The sequence below is a fragment of the Psammomys obesus genome, unplaced genomic scaffold (assembly GCF_907164565.1).
Source record: "Psammomys obesus unplaced genomic scaffold, mPsaObe1.curated_primary_1811, whole genome shotgun sequence".
Classification (NCBI taxonomy): domain Eukaryota; kingdom Metazoa; phylum Chordata; class Mammalia; order Rodentia; family Muridae; genus Psammomys; species Psammomys obesus.
The window spans coordinates 4046955-4068612 of record NW_026596125.1 but is presented as its reverse complement, the minus strand read 5'-3'; the positions used below and the strand labels follow the sequence as shown (position 1 = coordinate 4068612).

General features: G+C 39.1%; 1 protein-coding gene across 1 annotated transcript in view; it reads left to right on the top strand.

The window, feature by feature from the left end:
* The first annotated feature begins 1520 nt into the window (after nucleotides 1-1520).
* The window catches only part of Erlin1 (ER lipid raft associated 1), a 27883-nt gene continuing 7745 nt past the window's right edge, over nucleotides 1521-21658 (top strand). Inside the window, exons 1-8 of the mRNA XM_055591658.1 lie at nucleotides 1521-1588; nucleotides 1880-2003; nucleotides 3461-3542; nucleotides 7438-7484; nucleotides 8781-8842; nucleotides 11828-11953; nucleotides 14766-14839; nucleotides 21034-21092. Coding sequence (XP_055447633.1) covers nucleotides 1891-2003; nucleotides 3461-3542; nucleotides 7438-7484; nucleotides 8781-8842; nucleotides 11828-11953; nucleotides 14766-14839; nucleotides 21034-21092 — 563 coding nt within the window. The 5' untranslated portion in view covers nucleotides 1521-1588; nucleotides 1880-1890. The remainder of the gene's footprint in view (nucleotides 1589-1879; nucleotides 2004-3460; nucleotides 3543-7437; nucleotides 7485-8780; nucleotides 8843-11827; nucleotides 11954-14765; nucleotides 14840-21033; nucleotides 21093-21658) is intronic.

Genomic DNA, 21658 nt, shown 5'->3' with positions numbered 1-21658 from the left:
CCTTTTTTTTTTTTTTTTGCAGGGAAAAGGGACCAGAGGAAGTGAAAATAGCTACTGTAATATTAGGCTGGAACAGACAAGGTCCCATACATTCTTAGGTAATAAAAATCAGATGCATGATACAGGTTAGTGTGTGTTTTGGAGGGGTGTGGCTAGATTTGCTTTTATAAAGCCCTGAACTGACTCTGTTGCCTCTTTTCGTTTCCTTTGTTACTAGCATCATAACCTTGTGGCTGCTATTCTTTAACTGTTTTCCAGCTTCCTGTCTATCTTCGCTCTCAGTCAGTTACAGATACAGCGCCCCTAAGCACTGTTTCTGGTATTTTCCTGCACAGGAGTTTGGAAATCCTTCCAACCTTGTTAACTTGTCCACTGTCTCTGCTCTTAGTGATAGAATGTCCTGTTCCACACGTGTTTTATTCTGAACTCTACCCTTTCTCTTTTTTGTTTTGTAATACACACAGGGTGCAGGTTTACCCCCTAAACTTTTTATGGTTATAATTGTTGTATGTGTTGGAGTGTGATATGGAACGCAGGGCTTTATGTGTGGAGATCAGAGGACTACCTCATGGAGTCAGTTCTCCACTTTTCACTTCTGTGGAGTGAAATGAAGTCTTTAGTCACGTCCACAAACTCCTTTACCCACTGAGCCATCTCAGCAGGTCCGAATGGTATGGAATATAAAAATACAGTGAGAGAAAAAAAAAATCTGAGGGGGCTGGATAGATGGTTCAGGTCAAGAGCACGTGGCTGCTCTTCCAGAGGACCCTGGTTCGATTCCCGAAACCCATGTGGCAGTTTGCAGCACTCCAGAGGGATCCGATGCCCTCTTCTGACTGCTGAGGGAACCAGGCAAACTTGTGGTGACGTGCATGCGGGCAAAACACCCATAAATAAAGTCACTGCCTTGCCACCCATTTCTTCTATCATTAGAAAAACGCATCGCAGACTTTCTAAATCTGGTTCTAGCCTAGCCTACCATACAACTCCTTTCCACCACGTTGGACAGAAAAGCAAGCGTTCACTGTCCTTTTTGGTCTCCTGACAAGACTGGCCCGACCCCCACATTCAACACACTTAGATCATTCTGCTCCCGTTTCTGGGTGGCCTTCAGAAAGCACTCTAGTGTAGCGTTCTGGCACAAAAAGGAGTATTTAAGCCAGGCCTGAGTGATTTAACAGTGGTCGACTAGCTTCCTCTCCTGAGCTGACCCCTCACTGAGACTGGTCTGGCAGTTCCCCGAGTGCAGCCTGTGTACCGGTAGAAGGTGCTCTCTCCAGCTAGGCTAGGTACGAACCATAAAAGGATGGGGGAACACCCCCTACACCGAACGGCTGGGTCCTGTGCGCTGGAGCGCCCGGGGCAGCGTCGGTCCGAGGGGCCCACCCCAGGCGACGGCGCTAAGTGCGCGCCTGGGCCAAGTTTGTCCCGCCCGCTCACCGTCTCGCGAGTCGCGGGCGGGGGCTGCGTGGCGTGCGTGCCCGCGCAGCCGCAGTGCCGGGCAGGTGGGCGGGGCCGGCTGTTGGCAGCAGTTGGCGGGGCCGGGTGGCGGCTGCACGTGCGGGCGGGGGCGATGCGTCACTGACCGGTGAGGCGCGGCGGAGGGGTCGCGGGTGTCCGTGTGCCCGAGGCTAGGACCGTCCTGAGTCGGGGCCTTCCTCCGGGGCAGCCGGGGGAGCCGGGGAAGGGGTGTCACGACGCGCGCCGAGCCGGGGCCGCCTGCGCGGGGGTTGGCGGGGGCCAGCGCCAGCTGAGGGAGAGCGAGGGGCCGGGGCGCGGGGCTTCCCGCCTCAGCCCGCGAGCGGACGCGGGCTCTTGGCAGGGTGGGGACTGGCCTGTCCCTCAGGGCACTGAGGTTCCTCTCCTCCGCTTTGCTCAGGAGGAACAAGGATGAATATGACTCAAGCCCGGTTTCTGGTGGCTGCAGTGGTGGGGTTGGTGGTGGTCCTCCTCTACGCCTCCATCCACAAGATCGAGGAAGGACACCTGGCCGTGTACTACAGGTGAGCGTCCTGCGCAGCCGGCCACGGCTCTGCAGCACGGAGTCACCGTGGAGCCTGGGAAGTTGGTCCCTCCGCAGCAGCAGGGGAGCGCTTCCAGCCCCGGGAAGCGGAATCCCCAGCTTTGGGGAATTCATCTTTGGCGGGGCACCTTTCAGGTGTCAGTGTAGTGCCAAGTCCGTTCTGTGCGGAGGGGACGACACCATAGGAGGGAAGGAAACAGGAGATGACTAACTCACCAGAGCGCGTACAACTGTCCAGGTGTCCACAGTTTGCCACTGTGGATGCTTTCCGGGATTTGTTGGTCTTATTTTAAACGACAGTTCTATTTTTTTTTTCCTTTTTCATTAAAAACCTCCCTTTGGTTATGTCTCCAAAAGTCTTAGTGACCATGGCAGTGTAATGTTCCTAAAGCCTAAGAGACAAAAACCACATTTGCAGACCACCTTTCTCACCTTTTTCGAGTCAAGGTGAGGAAGAGTGTGGACTCTGTTGTTGACTACTTGATTTGGCATGGCTATTCTTCGGTATAAATCACCACCAGCTCCCTTTGGTATAGACTGGTTAGAGAAGCCAGTTTTCGGGGGAAATGGGATAGTGGTTTATTCAGAAACAAGCAGATTTTTCCGTCGTGCCCCCTAAGTGGTATTTCTACTTTTAGATCCGTCCTGAATCCTAGAAGAAGTACAGTTTTGGTGGTATGTCTTAACAGATGGACATAGCATAAGAAGTGCCAGCACATTTCTGTGTAGTTTGTCATTGTCCTTCTGAAAACCACAAAGAGGACAAACATATCGAGACACCACTCCCCAAAAATTTACAGTTCGTTGTGTAAAATAGGAATTTTTGTTGTATTTGTTCCTAAACACCTACTCTTCGTAATTTCCGGGGGTGGGGTTCATAGTTCACATTTTTCAGAATTTGATGAAGAAATCCATATCTCACTTATAATCTCAACCCTTTTGCCATCCATCTTTCCATGCTAATTTTTATACTGAAACTGTCTGTCCCCAGCACTTTAATGATGTCTTAAAAGAACCATTGGCCTCAGACATTTTCTTCTTCTTTGAAAGTTTGTTTTAAAACTTAGTGATTAAATGTTTTGTTTTGACTTGTCTCTTGTTATGTGCAATTGAGGTACCTTAATTGAGAGTCATTAGACTGTTCCATAAGTATTTATCGGAGAGCTAAAGACCAGAGAGCATCTTTTGAGCCCAAGAGCAGTGCTGGAGACCCAGAGGTGTGCTTGGTGGAGCTTATGAAACAGGGTGCAATCTTGGCAGTTGGCCTTGATGAAGTCTCACATTTTTAAGTGCGGTGGATGTCTTAAGTAGCAGTTGTTCCTCTTGAGGGACTCTGTTGTAAGGCTTGTAGGTTAGTAACGTGAGTAATAGTCAACGCTTATTATAGCATTTTGGAGGTGAAAAGAAAACTGACAGTTTTGAAACATCTTTTTGCAGGGGAGGAGCTTTACTAACTAGCCCCAGTGGACCAGGCTATCATATCATGTTGCCTTTCATTACTACATTCAGATCTGTGCAGGTGAGTGATTCCTAGGGATTCCAGATAGACAGGTGTGACAGGAGTTACCACACTTGTGGGTGGAGATGGATTTCCTTATTGCTTAAGCAAATGTTGGTATTTACTTAAATGTAGAGTGAAAGTTCAGAGTACAACTGTCATAGCACAATGATTTCAGACACTGCCTTGAGATGAACTGAAAGGGGGCGAGGCAGCTGTGAAGACTGACTGCTGCCATCTGTTTAATGGTATTAGCAGGTTTTCTGTTAACTGCAGTCGAAATAAAACTAAGAATTGAGAACACAAGAATACAAATCAGTGATTGCTTGGGTTAGAGCTGTTTGGTTTCTATAGAGGCAGCTCCCAGGCTACTGTTATCATGGAGGGATGAACTTTTATACACAGTTTATGGCCTCACATTTTTGCCTGGTGCATTAAACACAAATTTGGGAGGAACCTGAATGAATGTGGTACTTTGACACCATTTCAGAATATTTGAAATAAGTATCTGGTTCTTGCAAAAAGTATCTTGGCCAGAGGACATACTTAAAAAATATAGTTTGATATAAAAAGATGGCAAAATAGGATTGGGCTCTAACTAATTTTGTAAAATCAGTGAGATGATAAATATTTTAATTTTCGGCTTTCTGCTAAGTGCTAAGATTGGCCTCCCATGTTTTACTGAGCCTTTTGAGGTTTTTTTTAAAATTTAAAACCATATTTTATGTATAGCAATGCAATTAACATATTAAATTGCACTATAATATAGTTGATTGATACAGTTTTAAACAAAAGAAAAGGAAAATGTTTTAGGTTACAAAACCTCTTCCCTAGAACAATATTTTCATATTACTTTTTTTTTCTCTTCTGACCTTAGCTCACCAACAGCTCTAAATAGTCCTGAAGTTAACATGGCATCCTCAGACTGAGACAGGGCTCTTTCTTAGATCTTGTTCAAAGCCAGGGAAGTCTTCCGCCTTCCTTAAGCTCACAGTAACAGAGTAGATGTAGGCAGTAATAGTAAACAGATGTTTAATTATATGCATATAGCAGATATACTGTGTGTGATAGAATAAACTGTTAGAGATGAAGTGAAATTAATAAAAGATTTTAACATAAACTTATAATTTGCATGATTAGATAATTAATTAAAAATTAAATGTTAGAACCAGTGTAACAAAATAGGAATGTCTTTTTTATGTTAAAAAAAAAAAAAAGCATTCTAGGCAAGAATTACATTCATAAAACCTTTTAAAGAAAATTTTCTTTAATAGTCATAGATTTATGTTTTGGGATTTGGGGAACATATTAGTATAATATTAGTATGTACATATTATACAAATGATTTAACAGAATTGACAATTGAAAGGACTTATATGCATGAATATGAAATTCCATATGTAAGGTGCAGAAACAAAGCAGTGCTTAGAGAAATTATATTAAAACCTTCAGCTTTTATATACTTTATAAAGTAAACATAGACTCACTTTTCTGATCGTGTGTTTTTTTGGTTGTTTTTTTGTTTTGTTTTGTTTTGTTTTGTTGAGACAGAGTCCACTGTGTAGGCAAAGCTGTCCTAAAATTTGTTGCCTAGTACAGGCTAAACCCAAACTCACAACTCAATTTCCTGAAGGCTATGATTACACATGTGTGCCAACATAATATTCTCCTCATATTTGGAAAATAATTAGGTATATAGAAGTACATAAGACAGGATATTAAATTGAACAGTTACTGTTTAACTCCTACTTTTTCTTGATTTGAAAGTTGGTACAGAGTAGTGAAAATAGCATTAGTTTAATGCTTTGAAAGAAGTAAAATATACTGAACTCATTTCTTTATCAACCTTCTCCCCTCACTTTATCTAGAATTATCTCTAATATTACCATCGTGCTAATCTCTCAACTGAAGAATTACATTTTATTCTTTGTATGCTGGAATTGTATATTCAACCAGTGATCACCTCCTTCCTTTATTATGTCTCCAAGATTGGCATCTTTCAGTTTTCATGACCTCACTAACTTTTTTTTTTAATTTTTATGTTTTTATTAGTTACAGTTTATTCACTTTGTATCCCAGCTGTAGCCTCCTCCCCAACTTCTTCCCAATCCTACCCTCCCTCTTCTTCTCCTATGTCCCTGGCCTTACTAACTTAATCCTAGACAAATTACTTCTTTAGCTTCCTAGCTGCTTTTCTTTCCCCTCAGTAAGCTGAATAACAACTGTATTACATGATCAGAGGAATTAAGAAAAACACCTTTTCTCCTTTCAAACCCAGAGCCTTGAGCGTTCTAGGCAAGTCTCCACCACTGAGCCTACATCTTTTGTATTTTCTTTCCCAAATTGGGCCTCACTATTTCCGAAGTTAGTGTGGAACCTGTACTCCTCCCACCTCAGCCTCCTACATAGCTAGTATTAGGGGTTTGCACAACCACTCTAACAATTTTTTCTGAAAGATTCATTTTATGATTGTATATAACATGGATTAAAGAGCACTTAAACTGTTCAGCAAATATTCAAGGCCCTCGACCTAATATCACTGTATTCTTTTCCTGGAATTTACCACTTATCTGAATAGCATCTTTTGCTTCAGGCAAGCCTGTCTGCTTTGGGCGTGTGTATTGGAATAGGACATTAATTGAACTTAAGCTGTTCCTCTTAAGTTCTTATTCTTCACTTGTAGATCTGCTTATTAATACCTAATTTAAAAAAATGTTTTATTTTGTAATTTATATGTATTGTATGTGCCTATTTGTCTGTAGGTGCACCAAATGCTATGGTGTCTGCAGAGGCCAGAAGAGGTGTTGAATGCTCTAGAATAGGAATTACAGGCAGTTGCAAGCCACCCTATGTGGGTGATGGAAACCAAACCCAGGCCTTTGAAAAAGAGCTGAGGACTTGTAATTGATGAGCTAGCTCTCTAAGAGCTTTTAAGATTAGTACATTCTTCCTTGTAACTTAGTACCCAAGAACTGAATTTATGCTGTTATTTGTGTATCTACTGGTAGATTTCTTTGTAAGAATTGTATTTCCTATGTTAGATTGTGACTTTTAGGTAACAGGGACCATATTTCATAAAAAAAAGCATATTTTGTGTGCTTAACTAGGTATAATGTGTCCCAGAATATACTGCTAACCTGTTTTTGAAGCCTTGGGTTGGAGGCCATTCTGATACAAAAGATGTGATATGGCAAAGCAATTAAGAACCAGTATTGGTTTTGGCACTTATATTAAGAGGAAACTGAACAAAATCTGTGAGAGAGCATTAGGTCCTGAAAGTAAAACAATGATTATAGCTTTGCTCTTAAGTTCTAGGGTAATTTTGATTCAAAAAGTACTTGTGTGCACATCATCACTGGAAACAGTAATAGCCAGGAATCAAAGTTCAGAGCACAGCCCTTAGTCATATTGTCACTTGTAAGTGAGCTGTATAGTTTGTTATCTTAAGCCTGCTCTAGACAAATAAGATACTTAAGAAAAAAAAATGTCATGCCTACTAATAGATTAGACACTGAATACTTCCTAGTGCATTTGAGTCCAGCTTTAGTTATAAACCATGTAGTCTTTCTAGGTATAGGGAGAAAAGGCTAACTTGGTAGCTGAGCTTTGGAGGCTGAAATCATGGCAGGGCTCTCTTGTGCTTACTGGCAGCATCTCTACAGAGATTTCTCCCTGGGATCAGCAGGTTGTATGTTTGTTTGGTTGGTTTGGTTTTGAGACTGGGTCTTTCCATGTAGTCCTAGCTGTCCTGCAGCTTACTATGTATAGACCAGGCTGGCCTTGAGTTCACAGAGATCCACCTGCAGCTGTCTTTCAGATGCCGGGATTAAAGGCGTGTGCTACTATGCCTGGCTAGATTAGCATTTTTTTTTTTTTTAAAGAAATTTTGATGAGCTTTTTTTTTTTATCTTCCCAGACAACACTACAAACAGATGAAGTTAAAAATGTGCCTTGTGGAACAAGGTAAGCTTCCTTTATGACCCATCGCTCTTTCTTTTCTATAGTTCTGATGGAGTTCTTAGAGCTGTCATCACTTAAGAAGCCTTTGTTTGTATGTTGTTCTGTTTGGGTTTTTCAGTCAGACAGACTCTCACTATGACCCTGGCTGACTTGAGACTTAGTATGTAGATTAGGCTGGTGTCAGACTTGAAGCAGTCCTACTGCCTCTGCTTCCCAAACCCTGAGATTATAGGTATATATCACCGTGCCTGAGTAAGACACTATCATATAGGCATGACAGCAACAGAAATTTCTGTGCTGTGAATTATTTGCATGAAGCTGCAAATGGGAGCATTCCATTTTAGGATATTACTGAAAAGTGGAGTTTAGAGCTAGCAGACTAATTGTACATCAGCATTAGCACACCTGTGTCACTATTTTAGTTGACTGGAAAATGAAGCAGAACATCTAGGCTTCAAATCACCCTTGCCCTGCTCTGATACCTTGATTAGTTTCCCTAAGCTTAGTTCTCTAAAGTCAGGGAGTAAGACCTATGTTATAGTTATTGTAAGGATTAGAATTTGTGTATATGGCCAGGAACTTTGCCCTGAATTAATGTTCAATAAAAGATTACTTAGAACAAAATTATTCCACTTTTTGTCTTTATAATGTTAAATGTCATCTGAGAGTTTCCAAGTCAGTGGGTCTCTAATAGAATTTATGTTTCTAATGAAGTCCCTAAGTATGCTTTTGTTTTAAAGGCCTCTAAGAATTGTTGCGAGTCTGGAGAGATGAGTCAAAGGTTAAGAGCACTGCCTGCTCTTCCAGAGGTCCTGAGTTCAATTCCCAGCAACCACTTGGTGGCTCACAACCATCTATAAGATCTAGTGTCTTCCTCTGTCGTGCAGGTGTATATGTAGCTAGAGCATTGTATACATAATAAATAAATAAAATATTAAAAAAAAAAAAAAGAATTGCTGCCTTACAAAGGATGAGGGCAAGAAAGGAAACAAGGCTGGGGTATCACTAAAATATACTTACTACATTAAATTGTATCAAGTGAGGTATATGAAATACAAGGCATTTTTTTTTAATTACCTAGCTTAAATGACTTAAAGTATTGCTTTTACAAACCTACAAAAATATCTTTGACATTTATAGAGGGACAGATACATTTTAAAAGGGACCAAGCTCTCTTAGATTATAAGCTAATTTTTCAAGTTCTCCCTAGGTCTATCTGTAACTCCTTTATTGTGCTTTATTACTTTTATTTTGGCACTGGCTCACATTTTCCATTTTTGTTTGTTTGTTTGTTTTTAGTGGTGGGGTCATGATCTATATTGACCGAATAGAAGTGGTTAATATGTTGGCTCCTTATGCAGGTATGTTACCTATCTGCTGTGTTTGTATAATTGTAATCAGGGTATTTATAACTGAGGAAGGAATAGTAAGGTATTTTTTTAAAATTTTATCTCCTTAGTAATTACTAAGGATGAATATAAAAGAGTGATCATGAAAGTATTTTTATTTGCAAGAAATAGAGATACAAACAGGTCACAAGTTCTGGACAGAATTACTTTTCAGGAACTTTATGAGCTATTTCTCTCTGAATTTACTGTTTCTAAAAGCAAGCATTTGTAGAAAAAGAAAGTGGCATTGTATCCTGTTATGTTGGGGAAGAAATTCTTGGTATCCTATTAAGATCTATAACTGATCATTTTCTTTGGGTCATACTCATTTGTCATTTTTTAGTTGAGATTTGCTATAACTTGCAAAGCAGTCTGAAAGTCTGTAATATAAGGAAGCATTTTTTCAGTAAGAGATGAACACCACAAAGATAATGTGAATACATGTTCTTTAAAAACTAGTCTGGGCTGTGGAGGAGGGTTGCACAGTTAGTAGAGCCCCTGCTGTGCAGGCATGAGGACCTGAGTTCAATCCTTAGCACCCAACAGCTTGCTGTGCACTTGTCATCCAGTGCTGAGGCAGAAGTGGGAAGATCCCTGAGGTCCAGAAGCCAGCCAGTATGGCCTCGTTAGTGGAAGACCCAGGGATGACACCTGAAATTGATTTGTGGCCCTCGAGTATGTTGACGGCATCCAAGTGCGCACACAGAGGTGCATTGCAGCTCACATACACACGAGAAACTTAATTGCAAGTTTTGAAGCTGTCTGGCCTTCATCCTTGTTAACAGACTGGCATGCCGAATAAGCCAGTGCTTGTGTTTCACAAGAGCAGTGACAAGTGAAGACGGCAGCCCCTGCCTTGAAGGTGTTTTCATTGTACTTGAGAAGACATGACAGGCAGGGGGAAACGTTGAAACATAGGGTCATGTTAAATTTCACATCACTTGTACAGACACAGATAGTGGGAATATTTCAGAGTAAAGAGTTGTAAATATATTATTGTCAAGCAGTTTTGAATGACATTTCTTAGAGGTTACTTTCCTCATGGTCTTTAATCTACAGTCAGCCCTCCATATCTGTGGCTTGTGCATTCACAGGTTTAACCAAACACATACCAAAAATATTCAGAGGAAAAGCTAAATCTATACAAAACATATTTTGACTTTCCCTCCTGTCATTTTTCCCCAAACTATACAATGTAGTAAGTATTTACATAGTAATTATATTGTGTTAGCTATTGTATAATCACGTAGACATGACAAAGTATACAGGAGGATGTGCAGTTTATATGTTCAGTTTAATATAAAAGACTTAGATATTTATAGATTTTAGTATCATCATAGCGTCTTGGCATCAATCTCCCCCCCCCCCCCACACACACACAGAGCAACAGGTAACTGTGTTCTCTGACTACAAATCACTGGAGTGGATTGTGATTCAGAATTTAAAAAGAGAAAATTTATGGCTCTGTCCCTAGAGATAGACAGGGGACTTTTAGATCACTGGTTTTTTTTTGGAAGATGATGAAGCCATATATTTAGCAGTTATTTATCAACAACTGTTCCATCAACTAGGACCTAGAATCCAGTTGCATCTAATATCCTATGTAGGAAGGCCAGTGGAGCAAATCTTTGGATATGAAAACAAATACAGATAGCAGCATGTTTTATAGGTAGAACAGAACTTTGGATGCAGTCTGGTGTGTACCTTTGGGGATATTTCTAAAAGTTTCTGGTTCTTAGTTTTCTAAGATGGAAAATTAGGGAGGTGGTAAATTAAATACCAATGTATATAAATTGCCTAATGGAAAGTCTAGCCTAGTAAATGTCAGCCCCTTCTTTGATATCCCAGAGGCTTTCGAAAATATAAGCCTTTAAAAATTATGCTTAAGAATTTTAAATTAGCATATAAAGCAATGGATTTCATCATGGCATTTTCATACATGTCATTATACTTTATTGTCATTAACTCCCTTCACCTGTGGCTCTCCTCCCACATCCCCTGTCTCCGCTGGCTGGTTCTGTTCTTTCAGGTAATCCTCCCTTCTTTCATGTCATGTGTATTTCATTACTCTTGCTTTCTCCCCTTCCTTGGATCTCTCCTTTGCCTCTCATGATTTTCTTTCTAGTTGTATGATACATACACACATATGCACGATGTTAATCTAGGTTCTAAGTATGAGAGAAAAATCACAAGTGTTTTCCTTTCTGAACCTGGCTTATTTCACTTATCGTAATGGTTTCCAGCACCATCCATCATGAAAATGTAATGATTTCATTTTAATTTACAGCTACATAAAATTCCCTTGTGTATATCTGTGACACTTTTTTAAAAAGTCCATTTATCTGTTGATGTACACCTAGGCTAGATCCAGTTTTTGACTGTTGTGAAGAGTATAGCAGTAAGATGGCTGTTGAAGTAGAATCCTTCAGGAATATACCTAACGAGTGGAATAGCTGAGTTCTGTGATAGTTAAAAATTTCCATATCGTCTGCTCAAATAAAAACCACCTTTTAAAAAACTATATAAATATTCACTTTTTTATAGATTTTGTATTACATATGTCTATTTTGCATCAGCTTCCTTTTTTCTTGCTGTTCTTCAGTTCAGTCTTTACCTCTGGGCTAAAGTTTGGCTGTGCAATAATTGCTTATACTTTTTTGCTTCTCAGTTCATGTTCACACTGCTGCATGAGTTCGCATCTGACTGTCATTCTTCCCTTAGTGTTGACAACCTAACCTTTCCCTAGTGTGGTCCTTGAGGTCTTCTGTTAGTACTGTAAATGCAGGAAAGTATGTTCAGTTGAGCCCAAGGAGTGTAAGGTCTGTGAGCGGTGCTTTATGTTTTCACTGTTTTGTTGATACTTTCCCTCGTGGATAAGGTATCACTTTATCATTGCTGAATTTGAAGATAGTTGGGTCACTGTTGTGTGAAACAAACATGGGTTGTGTCCTCCTTCAGTGTTTGACATTGTGAGGAACTACACTGCAGATTATGACAAGACTTTAATCTTCAATAAAATTCACCATGAGCTGAACCAGTTTTGCAGTGCCCATACACTTCAAGAAGTTTACATAGAATTGTTTGGTAAGTATTAATTTGTTTTAAGTATATAAATAGACGATTAACAATTAGAAATCTCACTAACATAAGTATTGATGCTGTAATGTTAGTAAACTTTGGGCCGTTTGAGCATTTTCTTTGAATTTCTAATAGACCAAGTATCTTTAAAATACGTTTTTATCTTAAGTGATGATTTCCTTGTTTTTCTCTCTTTTTTTTTCTTTCTTTCTTTTTCTTTTTGGAGACACTATTTTACTATATAGCCCAGACTGACTTTGAATTTACAGAGATCCGCCTGCTTCCACCTCCCAAGTGCTGGGATTAAAGGCATGTACCACCACACCACAATGGTAATTTCTTATATAATTTGGTAGGAATTAGAAAATCACTATTCACATGCTATATTCTGTTTTTACTATGATAGCTTATTAAAGCTTAGAAGTATATGTTTGGGAGTGTGCTGACTAGTTTTATAGCTTGACATTAGCTAGAGTCACTTGGGAAAGGGAGCCTCACCTATGAAAACGCCCCACTTGATTGGCCTGTGGACAGGCCTATCGAGTATTTTTCGTGACTGATGATCAATGTGGGAGGGCATAGCTCATTGTGAGTGGTGCCGCTCCTGCGTTCAAGGTCCTGGATGCTGTATAAAAACAGGGTAAGCAAGCCACTAAGCAGCGTTCTTCTGTAGCTTCTTCCATTACTGCCTCAAGGTTTTTGCCCTGCCTTGACTTTCTTTTGTGATGGACTAATCTGTGAGGTGAAATAACCCTTTCCTTCTCCTCAAGTCGCTTTTGGTCATGGTGCTTTATCACTGTGATAGAAACAAAGACAGGTGTTCCTTAAGATATACTTACATTTGGGATTCAGGATTTGTTTAGATAGACAGGACCTGGCATGTAGTTTTATTCACAACTGAGATTACTACACATAAAGGATACAGATAAAAGCCAGTGAAAGTGAAAGGTATAATGGTGAAGTCAAAAAGAAACTGCATGTGGCGTCCAAGAACCCTCTCGTCGTGGAAACACACAGTGTGTGCTTAATTCCCTTCCTAACAAGGTGCAAGCACCTGTGAGATGCTGACTGCTGGGCAAGCTCATTAGCCACTCAGGACCGCATAGTTTCACGAGGGGTTGATCAGGTAGAGACCCCCTCTGCCAGCCACATAGCAAACTTCTGGGCTCCCTGAGGAAAGCTAGTGTTGAGCATAAACTACATTGTATAATAGGCACAGTGCAACACTTTTATTACTTCTGTCAAGGTGTGCGAGTCCTTTCCAGATCCAGACTTCCAAGTACAGAGGGCCATGGTCCCAGGCCCGCCCTGTTACCCTTCTTCTGTAAAAGTTGTCAGTTGAGATCATGTAAGTTCTGACCAAGGAATCAACGTTTGTTGCTTTTGGTGTTCACTTTTTCCTAGAATTGTTAGTTTATATCTCACAGTGAGGTTTAGGAATGGTTAATCAATTTAGAGTTTACCAATTGAGGGACTGACAAGATTGCTCAGAGAGTAATCTTGTCATCAAGCCTGATTTGTTTAGTCCCCAGGCTCCACATGGTGGAAGAAGAGCCAACAACACACAAAATAAAATGTGATTAAACCAATTGCTTGCCTTTGGTGATTGACAACTACTACAGTGACTGACTTGTCACATCACTAGTTGCTTTGGTAATGATGGAGCTACCATTGATTAAAAAGTCATTGTGAGATCAAGTGAAATAATAGCTTCCTTATAGCTTTCTCTATTCTAATTTATCTGTGCTTCAAAGACTTTCCTCTCTCAATTCTTTTTTAAAGTTCAAAGTGAAGCTGAATTGTTGTGGGTTATTAATATTTACTATTGATTTATCTTTTAGTTAAGCAGTGGTTATTCCTAAGCCAGCTGTATACCCAAATCACTGCACAGACTAGGATTTATTTAATTAACCTAGAGCACAAATGCTGGGCAATAGTTATTCCATCCTAAACCACCAAGCCCACGTAGTTTTCTACCATTCAGATTTCACCCATTATATTTGCTTTTAGTCATATCTTAGGTCCAGTTCATCTCTCTTCGTGGTTCGAAGACCTTCCTCTCTGATCTCTGTTCCTTTCTCCCACTTGCTTCCTCGCTTCCTTCTCCTCCCCTCTGGATCAGTATGTCCCACTCTATTCTCACCATTGCACAGCACTGGCTGGTTGTTTTATTGACAATACAGAGAATAAATGGTGGCATGTTTACACAAACTTGAGACAGGTGATGCTTAAATGCAGTGTCTGAACTGAAACCAGATAGTGGGGTAGAGAAATCAGCATTTGAATAAATAAGGGTAAATTATATACATTCCACAAGAATATTATACCAGTACTGAGTGCTGTGGCACACGCCTATAATCCTAATGTGGGAAGCAGAGGCAGGCAGATCTCTGTGAGTTTGAGGCCAGCCTGGTCTACAAAGTGAATCCAGGACAGCCAAGGCTGTCACAGAGAAACCCTGTCTCAAAAAAAAAAAAAAAAAAAAAAAAAAGAAAGAAAGAAAAGACTCAACTTCTTCACTTCTTCATTAAAAAAAAACTGCTTTAGCCAATAATTATTAATCTAGTAAAAGTATTCAGTAAAAACATTGATCCAAAGTTAAATTCAACTTATGAAGTAAACATTTTAGCCGTTTGTTATTCAGTTTCTCAAAAAGAAAAATGCTTCATATTCACCTTATTTATACTTGATATATACTTTATTTATCAAATTGTTTAATCTGTGAAACAATCAAGGTCTCTCCTGACTGGTTTTGTTTAAGTGTTAATTAAAAATAACCAAATATCATGATATTTGTTGTTCTTGGCTCCAAAAACAGATCAAATAGATGAAAATCTGAAGCAGGCACTGCAGAAAGACTTAAACACCATGGCCCCAGGGCTCACTATCCAGGTAAGCTGTTCTCCTGAGAACGGGCACGTTCCTAGCTCTTCCAGGTGAATGGTTTTATGTTATTGGTTATCAGTTACTTGACCAAATCACTGTGGTAATTTGACTTTACATCCCTGCAGAAATGAGGAGAATGCTGAGTGTTATTTTCTTGTAAATTTTTAGTAAGAGAATCCTAGGCTCTCATGAGGAACTAAGTTCATATTTTTACTACATAAGAGTTATTTTTAAACACAGTAATGGTTACTAATCAGTGTAAAAGTATACCTTGCCTTCAATCACATCATGAAAAGAGAGTTCAAATGTAAGAGTTTACATTTGTTGAAAGAGTTCTAGACAAAATAGATGTGTTAGTTGACAGGTAATCCACTAGCAGTGTTTGCTTTAAGAGTGCTGTAAGAGTAAGAGGCTATTTCAAGAGAGCATGCCTAACAGCTTTGATTCAATTAAAGTTTAAGTAAACCTGGAAATTTTCATTAAATTTATATGAAAAAAGGAGAAAAGTATTTCATGCCAGTCATGGTATTACTCAGAAACAGCCGAAATCTCAATAGCTACTTAGAGTTCCTTTCCTCATATAACTGTGTTCCCATTTTTTTAAATCAACATTAGTATAATGAACCATGACATGTTCTCCTTGTGTACAAATTGTCTTTCAAAGAGACAGCACACACGCACATCCTTATCAGCAGTGCCTCTATGTATCACTAGCATCGGACTCAATACGCTGCTTTTCCCATGTAGACAGATGGGAATGTTCTCTCTTTTTGATTGCATTTTTTTAATGGTCATCTTCTGCTAGTGGCTGCGTCATATTCTTTGCCATTTTTCTGGTGGATTTTCTTTTACTTACTAATGTGTAGTGGTTCTGCATAAATTCTAGGTATTTTATACATAAGTTCAGTATTGTTTCTACTGATAATTTATTTGGCTGTTGGTGGCAGGATGGGAGATAGTACTTCTATGAAATGTAGGCTCTGGTTTAAATCCTTAGATTGATTTAGTGTCACAGCCATTTCCACAGTGTTAATTCTCACAGTCCATGAGTAGGGCAGGTCTCTCTACTTTCTTTAGTGTCTTAAGTTTTCACTTCTTAGTTAGGCTTATTCCTAGTTTTGGCTTTGTTTTTGCTGGTTTTGTTTTATCCTATTGTGAATGTTATCCCACGCCCTCTGACCCACCCCCCATTTTCTTTTTAGAAATTCATTATTGGTTTATAAAAAACATGCTGATTCTTAGGTCAGTTTTGTGTCCTGCTACTTTGCTAAAATGTTTATAAAGACTAAGAGTTTCTGGGAGTCTTTAAAAATCTTTCAAATAAAGGTTGAATATTTGATTCTTGTTGGTATCTGTTTATTAAGAATGACACAATAAAGAATCTAACAAGAAAGCTGTGACTGGAGCACTGTATTGAGTAGGGTGTAGAGAGTGGGTCCCCTTGTCTCAGTGTATTTTCTGTATTTGTTAGATGGATGTCTCATGATAACTGTCTATTCAGTCCGTTAGCCCAACTGTTGATTAGGTGATGCTGTGCTTTGCTTTTTTTTTTTTTTTTTTGGTTTAATATGTATGTGTGTTTTGTCTGCATGTATGTCTGTACACCATGTTTGTGCCTGGTGCCCTCAGAGGCCAGAAGGGGGTATTAGAGCTCCTGGAGCTGGAGTTACAGATGGATGTTAACATGGATGCTACATGGGTGACTTTTCTTTATTACTATGTCTGTACCTTTTTATTTTCTTCTCCTACCAAGAGTGAAGAAGTTGGATACCCTGGCCTATTTTTTACCTCATAGCAGACTTCCTGGTCCTCTGGCTCTTAAAATCTTTCTGTCCCTTCTCCTACAATGTTCTCTGAGCCTTAGGTATAGGAGTTATGTTGTAAATACTTCAATCGGGCCTGGACACCCCATGATAAGTTGCTTTTTGCACTTTGACTGTTTGTAGGTTTCTGTAATGGTCTCTGTCTGCTGGAAAGAGAAGTCTTACAGCACTTTAGTGACTTCTTATATTGTGTATGGCTTAATTTAGGATGAAAGTCTTTGATGTATTTGAAATTCGTTTTGGCAATAATTGTGAGGTGGGGCTTCAATCCCTCATCCCACTTGGGTGGTAAGAGCAGTTTCCTTTGTTTTTTTGTTTTGTTTTGTTTTGTTTTTTTAACTGCTTTCTACTTCATAGTCTACCAGCAGCGAAGATCTTTTGAATTTACTTATATTTTTTTGGGGTTTTGAAAAATTATTTGAAAAAAAATGATTATATCATTGAAATGTATTGTTTTTTTATTAAATTTGTCTTTTTATCAAAAAAAAATTTTAATAGTTGGAATGCAGTTTTAGATCTTCAGGTCTGTTGGCTGTATCACTCAACTTTTTATTGAATTTTAAATCTGGTAAGGTGGACCATGTATGCAGAAATAATGGCGTTTAATATTTTTGCCACTTAGTTTTATTACTGATATTCTTAAATTCTATCAGTTACCTAAATTAGTGTTTAATTTATAAAGTGTAGTTTATGGGTTTACTTGATCTCACCTTTCTTTGTTTCTTTTAGAATTTCTGACTTAGGGGAAAATTCATATCTCAAATGAAACTTAAAATATCTACAACATTGTTGAACTTACTGTTTCTAGTAACATTTGCATTGACTTTCTTAGGCTTTTTTTGTTTGTTTTAGTTAATATAATTATGCCAAAGTCAAAGTCTTGATTGTTCCCTCCAGATTTAGTGATTTCTAGTCTTCAGGCCCTCCTAGTTAAGGTCTGTATGTAGTACTCAGTTACTTGAAATTTTCTCAGAATGAAACCCGTTATTTGTGCAATTGTTATGTACACAAAAAAGGTACAGCTTCTTATAAGGCTGAAAAGATGGTTGACAAGTCTTTAAATACTGGATGCCTGTGCTTCTCTCTGAATCATAGTCATCCAGAATGGAAGTTGCCTGTATGTCTGGTGTGCTCATAGTGAAACCCGTTATAAATTCTGCTTCTGAATTTTTGTCTTCTGAATTTGCCACTGAATTGTCCTTGTGGCCTCACATGCTATGCTTTGATGTGTGTTGTTTTCCCACAAAGCCTTATTCTGTCCTGCTGTTATCCTCATCATTAGTATGATAGTCCTCAGTATTACCTACAGATTTGACTGTTCTTTTTCACATAGGAAATGATATGCTGCCTAAAACTTTTGTTTTTGATTTGTGGTTCCAAGACCCACAGACCTCATGCTAAGCAAGCATCCTACCACCAGACTATATATCCTCCCGTCCACTTAAAGACATTTTGAAAGCTCGCTTTTAAAATCCTTGAGCTTGACACCCCGAGGGGTGAGGTGCTTTGGTCCAAGGTCTCCAGTCCATGACTGCTTCCCAGGAAGCATCAGAACTCCGTTTCCAACACCTTAGTTTTTGTACCTTACTAATCTCTAGACTGGGCTTAGCCAGGTTTGCTGTGAGTTTGGGTGACTGTGGGCACCTCAAAAAGGACTTGTGCGGTTCATTGTACACATTCTGTCAGAGCCAAGAAGACCCAGGCAATCTTCCTAGGGGCCTAGCCTTCCACTTTCATCTCCACTAAGCTCCCAAGCAGCTGTTCTACAGCCAGAGGAACAAGATCACAGTGGGTAATGTGCCTGTGGGCCTTGGGTGAGAGTTAGAGTAATTATCTCACTGGAAAGTTTGAGAAAGTACATTTTGAAAAGCTAATAGGATTTATTGCAAAAGAAAGGGACTATTACACAGTATGTTATCCATCTCTGCACCAGATCTTCTCATGGACCTAAATCATGATGTGAGAGGTGGTAAAGTGGTTGTCATTCTGTCAGGATTCCATATGATGGATTCAATCAAGCTCATGAACTTGGTTTTAGCATACAAAGAAAGGCAGAAACTATGGAGCCCCTTAGACCAATGGTTCTCAACGAGCTTCCTAGTGCTGCTACCCTTTAATACAGTTCCTCATGTTGTAGTGACCCCCAACCATAAAGTTATTTAGTTGCTACTTCATAAGTGTAATTTTACTACTGTTATGAATCATAACGTAAATACATGATAATGCAACTCCTGAATGGGTCATGACCCACAGGTTGAGAGCCGCTGTTTTAGACTCTCTTTCTCTTTCTCTTTTTCTTCCTTTAAGCAAGAATAAAATGAGATGCCCAACCAAGGCAGAGGTGGCTCAATTCAAAATGCCTGTACTTCTCCAAAGACAGGTACAACAAATACTTGATTTTCTCCACCTCTGCCTTTGGGTTAGAAAGGATAGCTCCACCAACTTTTTGTCCAGCCAATAGTTTGGCTATTTATTACTCATTGTACATGTTGAATTATAAACTTACAGGTTACAAAGTGTTATGTGTTTGTTCTTTGAAAGCTATCACCAACTTTGAAAGGGTTCTGGGGTCCACCCCCCGGAGAAAACTTGAAGATATTTTGCAAATATCTAGAAATATGGCCCAAAAATTGCTGATCTCTGTGTCCCAGTTGTAATAATAGGGAACTTGTATGAGTTTTCACAGACAGGGTGAAGAAGTCCCTTGCCTTCATCCTGTTCTTTTCTAGGTGTTTCCACCAGTAAACGGTGGAAGTTGAGGAAAGAAGAGAGATGTCTTTTTTTGTTTGGTCTTTAGTTTTGATTGTAAATGAGGAAGGTTGTACAAAGGTTGGTTTATTTGTTTTTATAGTTAAAACTTATTTATGTATTTGAGTGTTTTGCCTACATGTATGTCTGTGCACCACATGCAAGCCTGTTTCCAAGGAAGATTTTGGACTGAAATTTCAGACAATTCTGAGCCACTAAGTGGGTACTGAGAATCGAACCCAGGTTCTCTGAATCTCTTAGCCATTGAACCATCTCTTTGGTCCTCAGAGGTTGAGGGTGTCAGGTTGTCAAAAGCTTGACAAATGCTGTGTGTGTGTGTGTGTGTTTATGGTGTTGGGAATCCAACCCATGATGCTGTTCTTAGGGACTAAATCCCCTTTTGATTTTTTTTTTTCCTACACTAGAGAATTCCTTCATTTTTTTTTAAACTACCCAAGCAAATGCATATGTATTTGTCTTTTAAAATAAACAGTCTTTACTTAGTTTGTACCATCAGCTTAGATACTGATAGAGATGTTATTTTTGCTATAGACAGGTTTAAAAAAATTAATCCTGAGTGAATTGGGAAAGAAAGGATTCTTTCAAGTTATGGGCTGGTGAAATAGGTCAGCAAGAAAAGGCAGTTGCTGCCCGGAGCCCATATATACACAAAAATAGGTGTAAAAACGAAAGTGTCTCTTAAAAATTGGAAGTTTTGAAAGTTAAAAAAAATAAGATTCGTGTGCTTAAAGGCTTTGTTACTTAAATATTTAGCCAGTTTTCAAAAGGAGATTAAATCATGAGTTATGTGTATGTGGTATCAGTACAGGATGTTTGGTTAGTAAATGCAAAAGCTTCCAGAGATATGTTCTTAGTGTAGGAAAGTCAGCCTTCAAAAGCAACAGATTCCATATTTTTAGTTATGCAAAGTCCACTGTGATTAGAACAAAGTATCAGTAAAGAATGTTTACAAATACAGGTAAACTTTGTTCTAAATGAGACTCTAGAAAGAAAGAATGCAAGCTCTGCGTTGCTATTTATGATCCTAAAGCATTGTTTGTCAACCTTCCTAATGATGCGACTCTTTGAAACAGCTCCTAATGTTGTGGTGACCCCAGCCATAAAATTATTTCATTGTTACGTCATAGCTCTAATTTTGCTACTGTTATGAATCATAATGCAAATGTAACCCAGAGAGGTAGCTGACCCAGGGGGTCATGACCCACAGGTTGAGAACCACTGTCCTTAAGCTTTGGGTTGCATTTACATGTAGTACTAACAGATTGCGATTTTAGGAAGTTATCATTTTCTTGGTGTGACAGCATACAGTAGGTTTGCTAGTGGGATCCGTGTGTAAATTATTGGTGAACTGTGTTACAGTTGTTATTTAAATTAAGGTCATCTGAGGAGCTCAGCTCTAGGAGGCATGGTTAAAAGACTTCTTTTGTTGTTGCCTCTGTTGTGTTTTGATAGGTCTGCCTGTGTAGCCCAAATTGGCCTTGAACTTCTTCCTGATCTTCCTGCCTTCATCTTCTAAGTGATTGGATTATATGTGTATGCTACCATGCCTGGTTTGAAGACTTATTTTTCATATATATTTTGGCTTTTTCTTTTCTTTTTTTTTTTCAGGCTGTGCGTGTTACAAAACCCAAAATCCCAGAAGCCATAAGAAGAAATTTTGAGTTAATGTGAGTAACACTCGTGGGTTCCCAATATTTCTATCTAGAGCTATTACATATCAATATGTCAGTTTAGGGAAAACATGGAAAATGCTCAATCTGGAATTGGATAAATTGCTGTCTTTTGTATTTAAGTAACATTACTTTTTTTTTAAATCTTAATTCCCAGTAAAAACTTACTAGATTTCTCTTTATGTATGGATATTTCTAGAACAATGTCCAAAGATGCAGTTTGCTATGAAACGATTGCTGGAGACATGAGGAGCTATAATCTATATATGAATAGAACCTTGAGCAAAATATCACTAAAACAGGGAAACTTGTTAATGTTGAAAGAATGTCATTTTAGCCTTAGAGCTGGAGAGATGGCTCAGCAGTTAGGAGCACAAGGGCTGGCCCTCCAGAGGATCTGGGTTCAATTCCAGCACCCACATGGTAGTTCACTACTATGTACCTCCAGTCCTAGGGGATTCAGTGCTCTCTTCTGGCCTCCTCAGGCATGACAAACATGGTTTAGGGATTGTTTTATTATTATTATTATTATTATTATTATTATTATTATTATTATTATTATT